This window comes from Homalodisca vitripennis, chromosome 2 (assembly GCF_021130785.1).
Source record: "Homalodisca vitripennis isolate AUS2020 chromosome 2, UT_GWSS_2.1, whole genome shotgun sequence".
In the NCBI taxonomy this organism is placed as follows: Eukaryota; Metazoa; Arthropoda; class Insecta; order Hemiptera; family Cicadellidae; genus Homalodisca; species Homalodisca vitripennis.
Window position 1 is genome coordinate 62,181,419 of NC_060208.1, and position 20,490 is coordinate 62,201,908.

At 32.9% G+C, this 20,490-nt stretch overlaps 1 protein-coding gene across 6 annotated transcripts in view; it reads left to right on the top strand.

Annotated features, from left to right (window-relative positions):
- LOC124354047 (H(+)/Cl(-) exchange transporter 7-like) overlaps positions 1–19,798 on the top strand; it is a 66,040-nt gene extending 46,242 nt beyond the window's left edge. For 4 of the 6 annotated variants that reach the window (XM_046804209.1, XM_046804212.1, XM_046804211.1 and 1 more), the window contains 8 exons: positions 2,693–2,780; positions 10,445–10,614; positions 11,291–11,470; positions 11,655–11,858; positions 12,018–12,176; positions 13,524–13,607; positions 17,468–17,548; positions 19,651–19,798. In XM_046804209.1, the coding sequence (XP_046660165.1) occupies positions 2,693–2,780; positions 10,445–10,614; positions 11,291–11,470; positions 11,655–11,858; positions 12,018–12,176; positions 13,524–13,607; positions 17,468–17,548; positions 19,651–19,743 (1,059 nt within the window). In that variant the 3' untranslated portion in view covers positions 19,744–19,798. The remainder of the gene's footprint in view (positions 1–2,692; positions 2,781–10,444; positions 10,615–11,290; positions 11,471–11,654; positions 11,859–12,017; positions 12,177–13,523; positions 13,608–17,467; positions 17,549–19,650) is intronic. The other 2 variants (XM_046804214.1, XM_046804215.1) reach the window with 2 other exon arrangements.
- The last annotated feature ends 692 nt before the right edge of the window (positions 19,799–20,490 follow it).

The window sequence follows — 20,490 nt, forward strand, 5'->3', positions numbered from 1 at the left end:
CTAACTGGATATTTGCATTTTCTCATTAGGACAACATCAATTAGACAAGGATAGAATAAAAAACTGTAATTTCTTCCATCTTTTATGACAACAGCAAACTGGCAATCAAACGTTGAATTAATATTTAGCTGTAGATTTTTTACACCAAATTCAACAATTTCTAACTAAGACACTTGATATTATTATTTAATATTGACAATTTTCCAGCTAATTTAACTTATAGGAGTCAGACAATCATTTAATTAAAAATAGATATTTACATTATTTTTCATATTCTAGCCATATTTAGTCAAAGCATTCTTGTGGTATATGTGACGTAGGAGTTAAATATTCTCGGCTATTTGTTGCGCAAGTGCCTGTCGTAGTTGGTTTCACTCAAGGTGTCTTACTGGTATGACAAGAAACTTAAAAAATGAGCAAAAAGGACATAGAACAATGGAAATTTACACAGTGCAGTGAGTATGAAAAGAGTAGCAATGACATTGCAGGTCTACAAAGCAAAATTCATAACCTATCAATAGAAGAAAACCTAGATCATGAGACCTCACTTACGCGCAGCTGAACTCAGCAGTGCACTCTGAATGAGAACTGCCTCCGTAAACAACAACTCCATGACTTAAAGGAGACAAAATCCGATAATCTATTGGAACTGGAGGACAGACTTAAAGGTGCTGAAGAAAAGCTAACGGAATTAAAAGAAAATAACCAGATGTGAAAGAAGAGTTTCGTTTCATGGCAAGCAAACTTGAAGAAGAGCACACTTTCAAAGAGGATTTTTTGCTCCAAATTAGAGATTGAAAAAATGTGTTCAGCGTAAAAATTAATAACTGAAGCTTAGAAATATCAGTATTCAACACCAGAATCCAACAACTCATAGATGATCTTGACAGTAAGACCACCTTCATTGAAAAGGAAACTGGTATGCTTCAGTTGGAAATAACTACCTTGAAAGACACTGAAGTAGTCCTGAGAACTGAGTTTGAGTTCAGGAATGCTCTTATTCACTCCATTCAAACAAATTGTCAAGAACTTGTCCTTCAGCTTAACGAACAAGAGAGCACCATGAGAGCCTACCTCAAGTATCTTGTGGTAAACACTAAATCTCACCTCAACATCAAACCTTCAAGTAGCTCTACAATACTGTACAATAAAAACAACATGGAAGCCCTTCCACCTCCTACTGTCTGTGAATCTACAGCTGTCCTCTTTATAACCAATAAACTGGATGACCCTCACCACTGCACTATTTTAACACCTCAGAGGATTTAATGACATCAGGAGACAGACAAATCTGCAATAAAAAACTGGAAACCACCATTTACTTCATCCCCAACAGTAATTAGAAGCTCTCACTTCAGGAATCAAACTTGTGATAAAAAACTAAATCTTGGCGACAACTCCATACAACCTAACAACACCTACAGTGGCTCCTTATAGACGGTTGAAGCTGTAAAATAATCCGACAACACAGAAAAAGCACACAAAGTACTTTGTAATAAGAAACCACCATTACATGCCAGCAACTCGACCCATCAGTCCTACAATCAACAAAGCTACGTCCCTATTCAGCCACAAGACCTACCACCACCACCAAAAGTACAAATTGAATATTTAGTTAACCTCTATAGCACATCCAGCAACAAGCCAACCTCAAAATGCTCCTGTTTAAATAACACAACTTGAGAGAAGCTCATAGTTTTTCACAAAAATATAAACAGAGTAAGCAATAAAATCGAAACACTGGAACACCAAATACTTATTAAACCCGCTGACATAGTGGTCCTAACTGAGCATGGACTAAAACAGCATGTCATCAGTCATGTGAGGTTCGTTAATTGACATTGTGTGTGCACATGGCAGAACAGAGCATATTAAGGGAGGAGTTGCTGTATATAGACACAAGAAGTTAGCCAACAAAATTATCTCTCTAAAGCTGGAAAAATACAGTGTAGAAATCGTACGTGAGGTAACTGGAACTAAAATAAAAATAAGTAATAAAATATATATATATATATATATATATATATATATATATATATATATATATATTCATTAATTAAATTTCTATAAATGGCAATAGCCAAATTTAATTTCAATAAACATTGAAACGGCCAAATACAAAATAATTGAATTGTAAAAAGTAAGGGCTTTGTGGTGTAATGGTAGCACATTCACCCGGCAAGAGAGAGATCCAGGTTCAAGTCCCGGCGGAGCAAGTACTTTTTGTAATTCAATGTTTATTGAAATTATATAATAATGCCAGTTTTAAATTGATTTCCAATTTACCTCAACAGGATTCTTTTATGTTCATAAATGTGTTTATAATACAAAGAAAGAGGATCCTAACTGAATAACTATTTTTTTTGAGTCAGAAATACAAATTACCTAATATAGCTTGCAAAATGTATAAATGCACAAGCTCACCACATCACTTCAATATCTGCTTAAACGATTGTAGTTTCAGACATCTTAGGGTTGTATAGATTTTTTACAATTTTATTTCTTAAAATTAAAATTTCATGAATTGTACAGTTTAATCTAATGCTAAATTTGTAAATAGAATTCATAACGTTGTCAGAGAATTGTAGTATTTTTCTCTGGATTGAAGATACTATTGGCAAGATTAGAACACAGACTCCCAATGCATTTTCAGCCTACTATAAACATTTACAGTTGGCTCTTGAATTTGCAGCTTCATTGCCCAGATGGTCAACACAGTGATGCTTCCGTATTGTTCTTACAGACACAACAAGGCATTATACATTCGATGTTCTCTACAGGTATTGTAGTCTTGTTGAAAAGTTTGTAGTTCTTTAATAAAAGTAAAAAACTGTAGTGGCTGTTGTTATAATTGTTAGAAGTACTGTAATATAAGGACTTTGGTTCTAAGATTGCATGCGAAGCCAGGGGTAACAGCTAGTTTAAAAATAAATTTAGCTTTTTGTGGTAGTGTCTGTAATTTCTAGTAATGTGTTTGTGCTTTGTGCACATTCTTCTTATACTGTTTGTGATTCTTTAGCCTATTAAGTAATATCATGAAATGATTTTGTGATGAATAAACAGAATGTTTAATATTGTTCTCATCTTTACTTATGCACTTGTAGTATTGTTATAAGAAATTAAATCAAAGAATATTTTATTATAAATATATTTATAATAAAGAATTTGGACTAAAAATATATTTCTCTTTTTTTTACTCATAATTAGTTAAGTTATTGTTAGTACTTAACAATCTATCTCCTATCTCCTACGATAGGACACCCAAAGAACGGAAATATCTCGATGGGCTCCGTCAAACCCTGAAATCCCGAACTGAAAGCGGTGAAAATAACCTCACCATCAAGTACATAAATGGTACCCCACACATTGTTAAAACGTCAAAAAACTAATACCCTCCAACGGATCAACTTACCTAGACGTCTACTATCAAAACGTCAATGGACTGAGGTCCAAACATACTGAACTTTGTCAATCGGTAGCTTCTTGCATGCACGATATTTTGGTACTCACTGAAACTAACCTTTCACCAAACATACGAGTATGCACAAGTGAGCTTGGCTTTCTTAACCACCAGGTGTTCAGGAAAGATAGAACTCCCGAAACCAGTGAAAAGGCTAGTGGAGGTGGGGTTGTGGTTGCTATATCACAAAACATAAAGTGCTCAGAGGTTCTCACTGATACTCCTTTAGAAGCTGTCTATGTTTCCATCCATCTGTGCCCTGGTATGAAAATGCTTCTAGGTGACATATATATTCTACCCAACAAATCTGCTGTGACTTACATTAGTCTTGCTGATGCACTTGAAGAGATTATTAACTCCAATGGTTTCTACAACATTATTTTGATGGGTGATTTTAACCTACCGAACATGGACTGGACCTCCTCAAATATGAATGGCACTGGACCGTCGCAACCCTTGCGATATATGGTGACCATGTTTGGCCTTACGCAAATTAACTGTGTTCCTAATCGCAGAGGTGTAATACTCGACCTTGTCTTCTCCTCTTATCAAGATATTGCGACCTGTCGTGATCCTGATCCAGTACTTCCTGAGGACGACCATCATCCTTCACTGTCTTTAAAAACGTCACTGCCAACGTCATCTCGTCCAAATGTCACTTACCACACTAATGCGAGACTTTGTGACAATGTGAAGGTCTTGCAAGATCTACAGGACTTGGACTGGGAAATTGTCACCTGCCATGAAGACATACTCGTAAATGTAGCTTTCAAGGCGTTTATTGACACCATATCGGAGAGTGTATTGAGAAACTCTCCTATCACAAAGTCCGGTGGATCAGTCTTTCTAGCATGGTTCTCCAAGGAGCTCATTCATCTTACCATTCAAAAGAAAATCCTACATAAACGGTATAAAGCTTCTTTATCTCAGTCTATTTATACTCAGTTCGCCATAGTTAGAGCACAATGCAAGACCCTATCAGCAACCTGTTTTGACCAATACATCAACAAGGTGCAGAGCTCAATCAATGAAAACCCAAAGGCTTTCTGGAGTTATCTGAAGAAAGTAAATACCATCTGCAGTGCGACTACCATGCACCTTGATGGCAACTTGTCTCAATCCAATAACGCCATAGCAAATATGTTTGCAGACTGTTTTGCGTCAGTGTATTCTCCTGATGATAACACATCACAAATGGAATGCTCAAATTCACTTTCCCAAGACGTGATATCCTCCAGTTCTACAATATGCACTTTTACAAAAATAACCATCGGAATACAAACCTAACAGAATATTTTTAGTACACAAAGAGCTGTAAGAATTATTAATAAAAACCACACTGACCCTTGCAGGAAGCTTTTTCAGGATTCAAAAATCATGGCTTTATTGAGTTAATATCCGTATGCGTTATGCAAATATGACACTGAACATAAAAATCATTTTTCTCATCATGCAAATGCCAATAATATAACGCCAGACACAATTTTATACAGATAAAACAACATAGCTCTTCCAAATTTAAAAAATCTTAAATTATATGATTTGTAAAAAAATAAATAAAATATTGAAATATAACAAAGAATTGGTGTCCAGCAAAAGGTTTTAAAGAAAATAAAAAAAATATTTTGTTAATGAAAGCATACTATTCTGTAAATGAATTTTTTGATGACCCATATGACTTTATATTGAAATTCAACAAATTCTAAACAATTATCTATGTACACAATGTATTGACTGAGAAATAAAAATCTATTGTCTATTTTACAAAACTGCACTTTTCGGTTAGTATAAAAAGATTATCCCTACCTCCAAAATCCCAAATGTTGGGTTCAACTTAAAAATGTTAAATGTAAACATCTCTCAAGTTACACATTGTTTTAAAGATCTTTGTGAAACGAAAATAATAATGAATATTAGTGGTTTCTATCTAAATCCAGCACAAAATGGTGACTAATTTACGTTTTAATATTTTTAATATAAAAATTAACTGTTTTAACAGTGAACAAAACCCACAATAACATTCCCAACAGCTTTGACCTGCCTCAATAAACAAGGGTCTCCAGTCTTAGCAGCTATTGTCAAGGGAATGTGTATTAGTCTGTTTATGGTATTTACAAAGTTAGGAAGTGGTTACTTAATTAGTTATCTACTAGTTGTACAGTATGGAACTCAGTGAACATGAACATGTAATGATTTTAATGAGCGGTTATGCAATTTGGTAAGAACGTTATCAAATACGTGATGTGTTCAAAAAGTAAGAGGAACTTATAATTTTCGCAGGTCCAACTGTCAAGATGTTTATTATTATATTGGTACTCATGTTCCTGAAGTATAATACAATTTCCAAGAGTATTTATTGTTTGCTTTTTCATTGGCAGCTGCTAATTTTAGACGTGTTTTATGAACCCAGAAATGTTTGCTTGTTAAATCAGCGAATGTTGTCAATCTGTCAAATATTGTTGATCAGATGAAAGATGCATGCTAGGACATTGAATGGTTCTTAATCGCTCTTTATGAATCAACTGATGTCACTAACTCAGCATAAGTTCTTTTATTTGTTCATAGTGTGAACAGTGATTTTAAAATAGCAGAAGAATTGGCTTAAGTTCACTCTGTGGAGAGTAGTGTGACTGGAGACAAAATCTTTACAAAAATAAGTGAACCCATTTCTAATCTTGGGCTTGAGTTCAAACGCATGAAAAGTGTTACCACTGATGGTGGAAAAATATATGTCTGGTACAAACCTGGAGTAGTTGGAAACATTTGCAATTCTGTTAAAACAGCTTGCGGTGTTCAACCCATGATTTATCACTGCATTATCCATCAACAAGAATTATCTGGTAAACATCTAGGTGTAGCTGAAGTAATGAATGTAGTTGTAAAAACAGTTAACTTCATTTGATTAAGTTCCCTCAAACACCGCAAGTTCCAAAGTTTTCTTGCTGAAATTGACAGTGCATACCCAGATGTTCCATACCACTGTGAAGTTTGCTGGTTGAGCAGAGGCGAAGTATTTCAGCGGTTTTTCGAACTTCGTGAAGCGATTGACATTATTATGACTGAACAGCGTCGTCATGTACCTGAACTTTCTGATAATGTGTTTGTATAGAAAATTGGCTTTTCTTGTTAACCTCATGCACATATTAAATTTCTGAACTTGAAGGTGAAAACTCTTCAGTTTGTGACTTACCAGGTACGGCTATTAACCCTTTGGACACCAACGCCCAAGGCTGCCGCCCTACCCATCACGCTAGCGTCCGAACCAACCGCACTAGCCAAAACCGCCAGCCCTGTTTTGACGTTTTTGTAACCTATTACGCTTTGCTCTGTATTATCCTTAGTTTTTATGTTAATTGAATGTTTATTTTTTTATTTGTAGGAAATTATATGCGCTATCGAATAGTGTTATTATAAATAGCATTTAGAATGGAACTACATTGTTTATGATGTGGTAATGCCTAACCAAAACATTTGTTTACATAAAAATTTCACTTCAGGCCAAAATATCGGTACGAAAAAAAATATTTTTACCTGCCGGTAACATTTTTATTTGTTACAGATATTATATCTAAGACTGCTCAGAAAAATTCAGAACTGAAAGTTGAAAAGTAGTTTCACAAAAAATACTTTTAATTAGTGTTGATATTAGAAAACATTTACTATAACTAGAATTAATTTTACAGTAGAAAATACGTTTGTACATACTTACATAGAATTATAATAAGAGAATCTCCTCACTACTATAAGTCTATATCATAGATTTTCTTCAAAAAGTAAGAAAAATCTTTGTCAACAAAATAATTATTTACAAATATATATACATTTGTCCCCGTCACTTGTAACATGTGTGTTTAGGGAAACTAAACACACAACTAAACTAAACAACTGAACTGAACAAAATTGATTACAGATAGTCTTATTTACTTCTAAAATAGTCCTAAACAGTTAAAACAGACTTTTAAAGTTAAAAAATAAATTTTAAAATATGTTTTTCTCGAACAGCGGATCAATTGGATGTTGGCACTTTTCGGCCGGACCTCAGTGGTCCGATCGATTGAACGTTGGCGTTTTTCGACTAGACTTCGACGGTCCGATCAACCGGACGTTGGCGTCCAAAGGGTTAAATAACGGGACTGATATTGTAAAAAAATGTATTTTCATTTTAAACATAATTACTCATTATCACCTTCAATATACACCCTTTCTCTATCCTTGCAACGCTCCATGCGAATTTTCCATTGTTGGAAACAATGCTGAAAGTCATCTTCTGTCAACTCTTTCAGGAGTCTTGCCGCTTTTTCTTGAACAGCTTCTACGGATTCAAATCTCGTACCTTTCAATGCAGATTTCACCTTAGGGAAAAGATAAATGTCGCATGGTGCTAGGTCTGGCGAGTAAGGTGGATGTTCTAACACTGGGATGCTGTACTTGGTCAGGAACCGCTTGACAGATAACGCGGAATGAGCTGGCGCATTGTCTTGGTGCAAAATCCATGATTTGTCCTTCCACATTTCGGGTCGTTTTTTTTCTTACTCTTTCACGTAGTTTATTAAGTACCTCAAGATAGTAATGTTGATTAATTGTTTGACCTTCAGGAACCCAGTGAAGGTACACAATCCCACGAATGTCGAAAAAAACAATCATCATTGCTTTAAATTTTGACTTGCTCATTCTTGCTTTTTTGGCTCTCGGTGAAGTTGAGGTCTTCCAATGCATGGATTGGCGCTTCGTTTCCGGATCATAAGTAAAAAACCACGATTCATCACATTTTATTATTCTTTCCAATAAATTTGGGTCATTTTCAATGGCATTCAAAGTGTCAGTACAAACATTTTTACGAGCTGCTTGTTGATCAATCGTAAGAATTTTTGGTACCATTTTTGCACACACTTTTCGCATGTTCAAATTGTCATGTAAAATTTGCCGTACACATTCTTTATCAATGCCTACAGATTCAGCAACTGCACGAATGCTTAATCGTCGGTCAGACCGAATCAAATTAGCAACTTTTTCGACATTGTCTTCCGTTTTTGATGTTGAAGGACGACCTGGCCGCAAATCATCTTCCACGTCTTGTCGACCATCTTGAAAATGCTTAAACCATTCAAAAACACGAGTCTGCGATAAACATTCACTGACATACACTTCTTTTAGTAAATTATAGGTTTCGGTAGCGGTTTTTCCAAGTTTAACGTGAAACTTAATAACAATTCGTTGCTCTATTATTACGCTAACCATTTTTCAGGCAAAACAAAATAACAACACTTACATAAATGAAGGTTATGACACAACGATGTTGTTTACAGAAACGAGACTAACTGCATTCTGAAGAGGAAGTCTCAAACTACACAGCTGTTGGTCATTGTTGGTTGGCGCATGCGCATTCGTTCCACTGCAGCGTCAGTCCCGTTATTTAATAGCCATACCTCGTATACTGGCATGTCAAAGCTTTTGGAAAAAACTTATACTTTTCAAGAAGCATTTAGGAGGTATGAACTTTGACCACTTTGAATCTTGTCAGAACTTAAGTGCACGAAGCACTGCTACCTTCCCGAAGGATTACATTTTGGGAATCATGTCTAAGCTACGACAAGAGTTTAAAACCTGCTTTGAAGACTTTGATGTGCAGCATAAGACATTCAGATGTTTCAAAACCCTTTTAAGTGGGACATTGACAAAGTGCCTGCAGAAATGCAACTTGGAAGTCATCGAGCTAACAACCAATGACTCACTCAAGACCGATTTCTAGAAATCCTACAAAGAATGTAACCTGATAAATTCTATAGTCCTCTCCCAGAAAAAGACTTTAAAACATAAAAAGCCATGCTCAAGCTATATTTTCTCTTTTTGGATCTACCAACAAGTGTGAGCAGACTTTTTCAAAAAGGAAGTTTGTTAAATCTGAATACAGATTTCCTTGTCAGATGAACATTTGAAATCAATCCTAATGATTGGAACTACAAAGTTTGAAGCCTAAATGGGCTGAAATGTTAAGTGGGAAACAATTGCAATCTTCTCACTAAAATAATTATTGTTTTAATTTAAACTTTACACTTGTTGTAAACTCAGATGTTCCTTTATATTCAATAAAGTACATTTTGTAGTAAATTGAAAAAAAAAAAATGGTTTTGTATCATTCTTTGTTTTTATTAGGCCTAATTGAAAACTCCTTTTACAGACAATTATTATTTTATAGCAAATATCATTATTTGTTTGAGCTCAGCCTTTTTTTAGAATCACGTAAAGAATTTTAGTTAACCAACAATAAAGACACATATAAGGCAAAATAGCAACTTAAAAAACTAAACAAGAAAATCTCAAAAACCAACACTGAGCTCTTAATTAGAAACAAATTTGTGGGTGTAGGGAGGGGGGGCCAAACTTTCAGGCCCAAAATATTACTGGCCTGCCTTTCCTAAAAACATTTACAATGTGGCTCTTCAGTAAAAAAGGTTGGAGACCCCTGATTTAGGATATTCATTACTTTTTCTATTAAAAATATTTTAAACATGAATTAGTTGTTTATATTATTGAACAATACAAATTGTGCTGTAAGCATATGATTTGCCAGTGTGCTTTACAGCAAGTCAATTAAATTACATACAAATATGGTAACTAATGAATTTGACTAAATTACCTAAATAACTTAAGTATACATTTATGTTAATACAAAGAACGAGAATAACATTGTATCTTAAAAATTGCATGATATAAACTAAAACATAATCAAAATGTATTATTAATCAATAAAACTCCACATACACACAATGATGTTATAAATCACATCAATTTGAAGTTCATACAAAAATCAAGAAAGTGTATTTTTTAGGCTGGATAACTTGCATATTCTGTACTGTAATTTCAACAACTGTTTGTCGTAAAATTAGATTCTTCTGTGAATTTTTAAATCAGACACACTTTTGTCTTTATAAATAAGCCTTTTTTTTATTTAACAACTGATTGTGAAAATCGCTACTGTTTTAGTGCCAGTACAAATTTCCTCACTGTCTGTGTTGGCTATTCTGTACTTTATCTACATCAACCTCACCATGGGGCTGACAATCTCCGCAGGTCTCTTCGTTCCCCAGGTGGTCTTTGGGTCTGTGTGGGGACGCATATTTGGCATTACCCTGCACCACATTTTCCCCAATGCTGTATGTATCCTTGTGAGAGAACAAAATATTTTTATTGACCATGTCGTTTTAGAACTGGAAGCCGTCAATAATTAAAATTTCAAGATAATATTTTGTTTTTTTCTTCAGCAAAATAGTAATAAATTTTAAAATGTAAATAAAAACATTAATTAAATACAGCCTATGCTAATTACGAATCAGACCTATCATATTGCTTTAGGTATTGTAATGATGGCTAAATGGATTAATGTTGTTGTATAGGACAATTAACAATTGCAAAATAATTAGTTTTAATTGCAATATAATTATTTAAAGACAGTTGCACATTATCTACTGCCACTGGTTGACTACAACATAAGTAAATTAAGTGATAAATGTTTGTTATCAGAGAATATACTATGGTTCCTTGTAGTGATGGTTTTTTGACTAATGTAAAGGTGAGTTTAAAGTTACCATGGTCTGGGCATTCAATAATAATATGATCAGATACCATTAGCAAACAATAAACTGTTGATTTCATGGGTATATCTAAGTTTAACTGTTCATCAAAACTAGAAGACAAGACTGTTACATTTTTCACCAAAATAGAAATGTATTTTACTTCCGCAATGTTTACTATAAACTTTCTATTCAAATACTGATATTTTTCCCTTCAAAATGTGATATGTATGATTATGTACGACTGCTGTTGCAGTAGCAGTGGGCCCACCCAGCAAAATACGCCTACCTTGGTGCTGCAGCCCAGCTGAGTGGAACAGTAGGGAAGACCTTCAGTATCCTGGTGATCATGGTGGAGGCATCCGGTAGCATCAGCTTCTCCTTCCCCCTCATGGTCATTGTCAGTGTCACTAAATACGTTGAAAACTTCTTTGTCATGGTAAGGCAATGGTGTTAGTTTCATGAGTAGAATTCAATATTTCCAAAAGACAACTACTAATTAATTGGTTTCTGTAAAAGATTTTATCCAGGGTCTGAATAACAGTCAAACCAAGTATATGACTATTAGTTTGAATTTAAGTGGTTTTTTCATGATCAGTGCCTACATTTGTCAATGTCAACAGCCCATTTACGAGACACAGATGCTCATGATGGGTTTGCCATTCCTTCCAAGCAAACCACCCCCTCTGAGTGAGAATATCCCCACTTCCCGAGTCATGTCCAACCCACCCCTGGTGACTTTCCCACTCCGCCCCACCGTCATCACCGTAGTAACTATCTTACAGCGCTGCAAACACCAGGGATTCCCCGTCATTGAAAAGGATAAGGTGAGTGTTCTGCACTAAACTCTTAGTAATGTTGTTACTACCCGCCACCCTAAACCTATAAACAGATATCAAACTGTCCAGGGATATACTTGGAAGTTGTAATAGTAAAACTTGTGAGAGTAACTTATAACAAATTCAGTTTTCTGTTTCTTCCCACAGGACGACAAAGACATGCTGTTGGGTCTAATACTACGGCAGCAGTTGCTAGTTCTGCTTAAACATCAAGCGTACAAATATCCCTCACCCCAAACATTCAAACAGATGTCAGAGTGTCTGGCCTTGTATCTGAAGGAATCAAGGAAACATCTAAAAATTGAGGTAAATAACACAGACCTGTGGTAGATAAAATATCCTCTGTGGCATTTTTCGATACACACCACTGTAATCATGTCTCTGGTTTTGTATGATCTAACTTACAAAACTACCTCCTCCTCTTGGATACATTGACATGTGTTCTTAATTTCGAAAATCAGTGTTCTATGTGAATTTATCTTAAATTGTTATGAAATATTTTACTTTATACAGTGCTTTATTTGTGTATGTAATTTTGAGATTAGTTGCATTTACCAGCACAAATTGAACACAGAACATACAAAAAATTTATTTTTAAATTGTGTTGAAATAATTAACTAAAATCCACCCCAGATATCAATGTTTTAAAGATTTATAAACAATCAGTTTTGTATGTACTGATGCCATTATGTGTTTCCTATCATTCTATTCCTCCATTATTTCACTTTTCCCCCATTTTATTCTGTTATCTTGCCAGCAGTTACAGCATTTGTTACATTATGGGAACCTCATGGCACATGGAATCCACTTTACTGCTAGTTTATACCAATCTGTGTTGTATTTATCTATATTTTGGTCAGTGTAGATTGTTAAAATGAGCATGGAATATCTCAGAGATGATGTCAAGGACATTCAGTGATGTTTCTCAAACTTAGTTCAACATTGTAACAAGGATATAACAGAAAATTCTTTCAACTCTGTTTTAGAATAATAGTAGTCCTCCTCAGTAGACTAATGGTCATAGTGTCGTCTCTCTAACTGAGAGATCACAGGTTCAAATCCCAGGAAGGGCCAGTCACATGTAGACATGATAAATATAGTGAAGAATAATAAAACAGTGCACATTGAAGCCGGCATAGCTAACGCTGATGCTTAAAAGAGAGGGGGGAAAAAGAATAATTGTAAAAGTAGTATCTACAAACCACATGGTATTTTTGTTCTGATTTATTTCATTTATTTATTCTTAAGCATCACATTAAATCATAGTTTTATGATAGGTGATTTGATTATAACAGTAATAATTTATTAAACAAAGAAATTCATGTTACAAGATTATTTGTAAGACATGGAAAGCATATAAGATTCAGAGCCACTGGTGGTTCTCGTCGTATGTGGAGCTCTATAAATTAGCATGCAGCATACAGATACGGCAAAAATATACTCTCAATATATGGGTTATTGTGAATATAATTGTTTTAATTTGTGTAATATTTGGCAATTACAACACTCTTTATATCTGTCTCTTTATGTTTACAGTCTTGTAGTCTCATAGTTACAGTTTTTTTAAAACAGTTATAGTTTAATGTCATAAATGATATAAACTTACTTTGCCTTGGTCAAAGTTTTATTCTCTTTGGTTTGTTTCATTTTTAGAAAATTGAAGTGGATCCATTGTACTATGATGTTGAAGTAGATCTGACACCATACTACGACCCATATCCTTATGTGGTCCAAGAGGTAAATAATGATGTTTTAAGTAAACACGCTTATTATATATTAACAATTATCTAGATTTATTCGAGGATAATTCCTGACTAATGTCAGGCATGCTCAGGTAAAAGACAAGGAATATATTTGAGACAATAAACATTTAGTTCAGAATGTTCGTCATTACAATAATGATGTAATTATAGTACTTAACATGAATCTATGGTGAATGCATTCTCTGTGCCATTAGATCCTGAGCGGTGTTGAAGGACTGCTGAAGAAGTTACTATGTAAAAGAGTCCTTCAGGTGTTTTACTAGTTTTCTGATAGTGTTTAAATGGCTGCTACCCTGTATATAATGGTTTTGTTGTGTCTGTCTCCCATTTTATGAGTTGCCTAGTTCTGCTTTGTACTGTTTTTATGGATTGTATGATTCAAATATGTATGCTACTACTAAAAGTTCCATTATCACTTTTCCTAATCGATCTTAGTTGAGAGATAATTCTGCTGGGTCTCTTTTGAATTCTTTGCAGATTTGTCTAACTTGTTCCTCCTAAAATGATTAATTCATATGTCTAAGATGGAACACAAAGAGCAAATTGTAGGTATCTCCACATTTCCAATTAGTTTGATCCTTCTTAAAACATAGAGGCGTGAATTAGGTTTTGGCAAATTTTGCCCCATTTAGGATTTAGGATAGTGTAGTCTATTATCTAAAATAAGATCTACAAAGTATTCACTAGGAGCATGGTTTGGGTTGTATTGAGAGTAATTGATTGTTCCCACCCAAAATCTCTAAAAGTCAATGTTTTGTTGTGTTTCATTCACATGTTATGGCTCAAAATAATGCCACTTCCAAGCATTCCAAGGTGATTGCTCTGTATAGCACGATAGTTTTGTAAATGTCTTTCTAAAGTAAACATTTGTAAACTGTCTTGTCCTGTTGTAAAGTCTACTAAAGAAATTCCATGCCTGTACAAACAACACAACACTGAGACTTGTAATTTGTCAAGATTTGCTTGCCTTTTTTGTACCTTATTGGTAACATCATGTACCTCCATTCCATAGACTGACATTTTGATTCTTTGTGTGTCATAAGCTATCAAGATGGTGTGATATTGCTTAGACAGCATTCATATATGTCTAAGCAATATGGATGCTGAATTTTATCTATCAGGTAGATTTTGTGTGATTGAGTATCAAACATCCAACCATAATTGTTCACAAACTTTAACATTTATAATGTTAAGAGGCTATAGATTACATATATGCTACACTTTATTCATACTAAAATAATCAATAAATACCATAAATGGATTTTATCCGTAACTTGAGAAAAAAGCAATTGTTCATGAATTTACATGGTTTTTTTGTAATATTTATAATTGTATTAAAATTAATTTAAACCAAACTAGACACACAATATACATTGTGTTGTACAGAATTGTATGTAAAATATAAGTATAGCAAAAATGTTGGGATTTAAAAAAATGTTTTTTTTTTCTCTTACCTTTGTAATCTTACAAAATTTTAAAGCTGAAATGGAAGTGTGTTTTTGTGCTCTAAAAGTACGAGATTATTTACAACTATACACTATATCCAACAACTTCACTCTTTTTAGTAGTTTGTTTACTCTTTACAAACAATTCGTTATGGAGTACCATAAGAATCCATTTTAGGACCTTTACTTTTTTGTGCTATATTACAGGATTACCACAATTAACCACTGGTCTAAATAATGTAATATATCTTTATGCTGATGATGGTAATTGGAGAAAATAAAGACTGTATAGAGAGCTCAGCACAGGGAAATCTATCTAAATGGCTTAATAACAAATTAAGTCTCATTTTCCACAAAGCAATGTAAAACCAACTGGGAATATAACTTACTAATTAACAACATAAAAATACAAGAGATGGAGAAAACAAGTTTTCTTGACTTATTATTGACAAAAATCTAAGGTGGGATGATCATACCATACACTTTTCAAAAAACCTTTTTTCTGGACTAACTTATATGCCTTACAAAGAATGTCTTTTAGTTATAATTTGGAGACACTAAAAATAATTTACTTTTCTCTAGTGCACTCCCATATTTTGTATGTAATATCTGTGTATGGGGCAACCACCAAGGAAAACTTGGATATTGTTCTCAAACTCCAAAAAAACAGTATTAGAATAATGAAAAAATTTAAAACAAATGATAGTGTTAAAGGCCTTTTTTAAGAGCTTGATATTTTTATAGTATATGGATTATATATCTCTATGAAAATATGAAATATGTTAAAAAATAACAGCCCTTTCATGTTAAAAGTGAGCCATAAGTATAGTACAAGATGTGGTATTGCACTGGACAAACATAGACTGTAGTTTTATGAAAAAAACACTAATTACATGGGGAAAAAACTTTAGCTAAAATACCACTAACAATAACTTGCAGAGAAAAATTATGAAATATTTAAGAAAAAATTCAAGTGATACTTAATTTTTTTATCTTTATATTCATTTGACGTGTTTTATAATTCTGGGTTGAGCTGTTTTTCATACAACTGAAACGTATCAATTTATGTTTTTGTGTTTATGTATTTATTTGGATTGTTTTGCATATTCATTTAAATTATTGTTGATTACTGAAATATATTATTATTCTTATTGTTACAGTTCCATAGTTAAAAATTGTTTCTTTTTAATTATTTATAATATTGTTAACTTTTTATGTATTTTTTAAAATTAATCTGTATTATGGCTAAAGCTGAAATTATTGGGGCATTTGTGATTAGATTGACTATAGGATTAGGGTATTTTATCACATTATAACCTCTTAGTTTATAAGTATATTAGATAAGTAATTTTTATGATGCTGTTTGATGTATACAAAATGTATATTCAATGAATAGACTTTCAATTCAACCTAAGAAAGTTAAATGCCTAAAATTTAAATATATGTACATGTCTACTTTGGCAGTGAATATTCGTCATTGCAAAATCAGACAGACCATTGGGGACAAAGATTCTTTTCATACCAGCTATAGGGTTAAAACATATGTAACCAAATGCTTACATTCTTCCATTTTTAATTGAGTAATTCAGTGATGCATGGTGTAAAATTCTCATAGGCCAATGGGTCCAAGGAAAAATATGCATAATATATAATTAATTCAATGTTCTTAGTCGTTAGATTTTATTGTTCTTGATAAAGAGCAAGCTTGTTGAATTTTGGAATTAAATGTGCTCTTGGCAGTTAAATAACTATTGAATGGTAACCCCATAAAATTAATCTTTTACCACTTTGAGTCAAATGACAGTTTAGAAAACAATGATCTTATTGACATTTGTGTAATTTAACTTAAAGGTGATAAAATAAACTTTATCAATGTTCAAGAAAAACCATTTGAAGAGTACCATTCACAGAAAAAGAAGAAATTAATTTGCAATTTTGTTACAAAGACCTGAATATTTTATCTGTAAACAAAATGAAAGTATCATCCATACACAGCACTAGAGGAATGTTACTTATGTAATAAAGATGATTGACATGTATAATGGCAAGTATTGTTCCTAGGGTAGAGATACCTTATGTAAGCCTGCTCAGATATTTACCATGGAAATAATATATTTTAAATATATTTGAGTGTTAGTATTGCATCGTTTCATTCTTTTAAAATTTGTTCAGACCATTTCAATATTTATTCTCTATTGCTATAACTTCTCTATTACAATAGCATGAACAGTATAATATTATTTTCTATACAAATTTCACTTGGTTTAATGCATGATTGGCTGTATGTTTTGTCACTTAAAGAAAAAAATCAATACATATTCTCAAGACATGGTGTTTTAGTTACTTAGTTAGATCAAAATGATATGACATTTCTGAGATTATGTTACAGACCATGCCACTGACCAAAAGCTATGACCTGTTCCGCAGCCTGGGCCTGCGACATATGATAGTGGTTGATGAGGAAAATGTGGTAAGCATTTATGCTCATGTGAGGAGGTGCAGAAAAGAAACCGGAATTATTTTTAAAAGTGATATGAACAAAAAACCTTATTCTCTTAAAAATACTTCCCATTACACTTGATAGGTATACTTTGTCTAATCAGTGATTCCACTGTGGTAAGCTTTTCAACTTGTAGCAATTTCCACACCTACCTTTATTACTTGTAGCAGACCTTTCTTTATACAAACTAAATAATATTAAGCTCACTTTGTTATTTAAATTAATTGACCTTCAGCTGATGTCACAAACAAATTGTGACAACTAAACAATTATTAGATTTTATTACTTTATGTACATCAGATGGCGATCACAACTAAACTTCTTGAAAATTATTTTTAAATAACTACTACTACTATTATTATTTTAACATCTCTGGTATATAAACTTATATACTTCCAAAAGTATACATGTCATTTATTAACATGTTGACTGTGGCAGACACCTTATGGTGCAGAGCCTGATTTAGATTGGTTAAAAGCACAAGTTATTTTTATTTTACTCTGCTAAACCGTAATTTTTGTTACACCTCTAATATGGAGTTGTCAGACTGCGTACAGTTGACAACAACTTTGTGTTAGTAGTTGTTTGTTCTTATATATAAAGTATTTCACAGAAAGCTGCCACATTTTGTAGATAGGTTATTGTAACTCTAGTCTGTATTTCTTTTGCAAATATATTTATTACGTATCTACCCTAAAATAAGAGGAAAAGTTATCTGTGATGTAATTATTTAAGGTAATTTTTCTAAAGGCACTACAGTTTTAACCCTTAGCACTCAGAAAGTCACGTCCAAGGTCTAGTTTTGTCTTTTTGTGCACTTGTTTAATGTGTTTTATACAATATTTAATGTGATGCGCTATCTTCTCTGTTGGGATGGTCACGCCACAGGCCCACTACATGTTCTCCCACCCAGACAAAATTCTCTGCTTACCTCTTAATGCTGACAAATCAGATTTATTTTTCTGGGTAGCTTCAAATTGGCTTTACTTACCTCAATATTAAATGACCATAATATTGTTGTGTGGTAAGATTTAAATTCTTACTCTGATGTAAACAACAGCCCATAATGTAAATTATTGTGTGTGTTTAAAGAAAATAATTTTTAATATTGAATAATACAGTTTTTATAGGTAATTGTAAGCATAATTATGGGTGATAAATTAGTAAATTGTTGATTCATAATACAATTCAACTTTATTTACAAATTATAAATATGTAAAATTCAGAGTTTAATTATCAATAGAATACCAATTTTAGTGAAATATTCCTATTGTGTTGTATCTATTTTAAGAATTAAAGCTACTTTGTATAGATTAGAGTGAATAAACAGTTGTTTATAATAAAAGTTAAAAATAACAACTATAGAAATACAATTTATGAATGTAATCAACTAATTCATTTTACCAGCTTCTTCTTTCTGGAAACTAAATGCTTAATATATGATCAAACACTCCAATAAATGACAAATTTTTATTTTTGTGAGGCCTTTCGTGCTCAATGAACACATCGTCAGACCCACATAACTGAAATAAAAGTAAAGTAATAATACTTTACTTTTTAATAATATAGCATCAACTAATTTAGTTGAATAAAGTAAATATTTTTATCCGGCATCACTTCTATTTAAATGATAAAAATCACCATCACTACTCATCAAATTATAGCATTTCAATGATTTGTCTTACTCCGTCAGAACCTAGATTACAACAATCTACTAAGATGACATATTCAGTATTAAAATTATATGTGTGAAATAATAAACTTAACTTGTCTGTCACTAGCAGTAGAAGCACGTGATACTACATAAGGCTTCTGAACAAAACTAAAGAAATCAGAAATAATGTGAACTACTGATTTATGTAGTGCAAGTTTTGATATTAAACTTTTCATTTGTTAAACTAATTAGTACAAAATACTATTTTCAATGCTTTTAAAATGTTTAGTTTTGCCAAATGTGTGGTAGGCAAGGTAAAGTTTTGGAGTGAATTTGAAAGATGTTCTAATTTTTGCGAGAAAACTTTATCTGTAGGGGCCCAACTAATAATTCTATTGTCAACTCTTGTCTATTACAGGTTGTTGCTATGGTGACAAGAAAAGACCTTGCCAAATACCACACATGGGTCAGCATGTGCAGAATGGGTGTCAAAGAAATGCGGATCCGATAGTTTTCTCTGAGATGATTGTGTGTTGTGAATAAATACATTCTTATTATGAACCTTTCTTAATGTCTATCTGAGTAAACCTCCCAACTAGCAAAGTATTTGAATAGAAAAGTATTCAATAATTTGAATGTCTTTTTTATTCTAATACTTTGAAAAATTGATTGAATACTGTAATGACTGATTTTAAATAAACAAGTTCGTTGCGGATGACGCACTTGTGGCAAAAAGATAAACTGTTCAAACTTGTTTCAGTGAATACATGTTCCTTATATGTTTTGCTAATCCTCCAGTGCCTTAATTTTATCAAAAACAAAACTGACGATATTGACAAACTAATGAAGATTAGGCCTATTATCGAATTTTTTAACAATGAAATGTGTTTACAATCCAGACAAAGAATTGTCACTTGATGAATCAATGATTTATGATTATTTATAGATAATTTTTATGATATTGTCCATCTGTCAAAAAACTTTTTGATGAGAAGACTTACGTATCAGGAATACTGAGAGCTGACCTGAAAGGAAATCCAAGAGAAATAAAAAATCTTCAAAAAGGCAAAAGTGGTGCCAATTATTGTGAAGGTGTTAAGGTGGGACGTTTGAGGGGCAAAAAATACGTTCTGTACCTATCTAATCAATACAAAAAAGAAATCACTTTTGTTAGGAACCAGAGAGGTGAAGAAATTAGTAAGCCACTGTATGTTATGAAATACTTGTATGAAAAATAATGCCAAAGACACTAATTTTC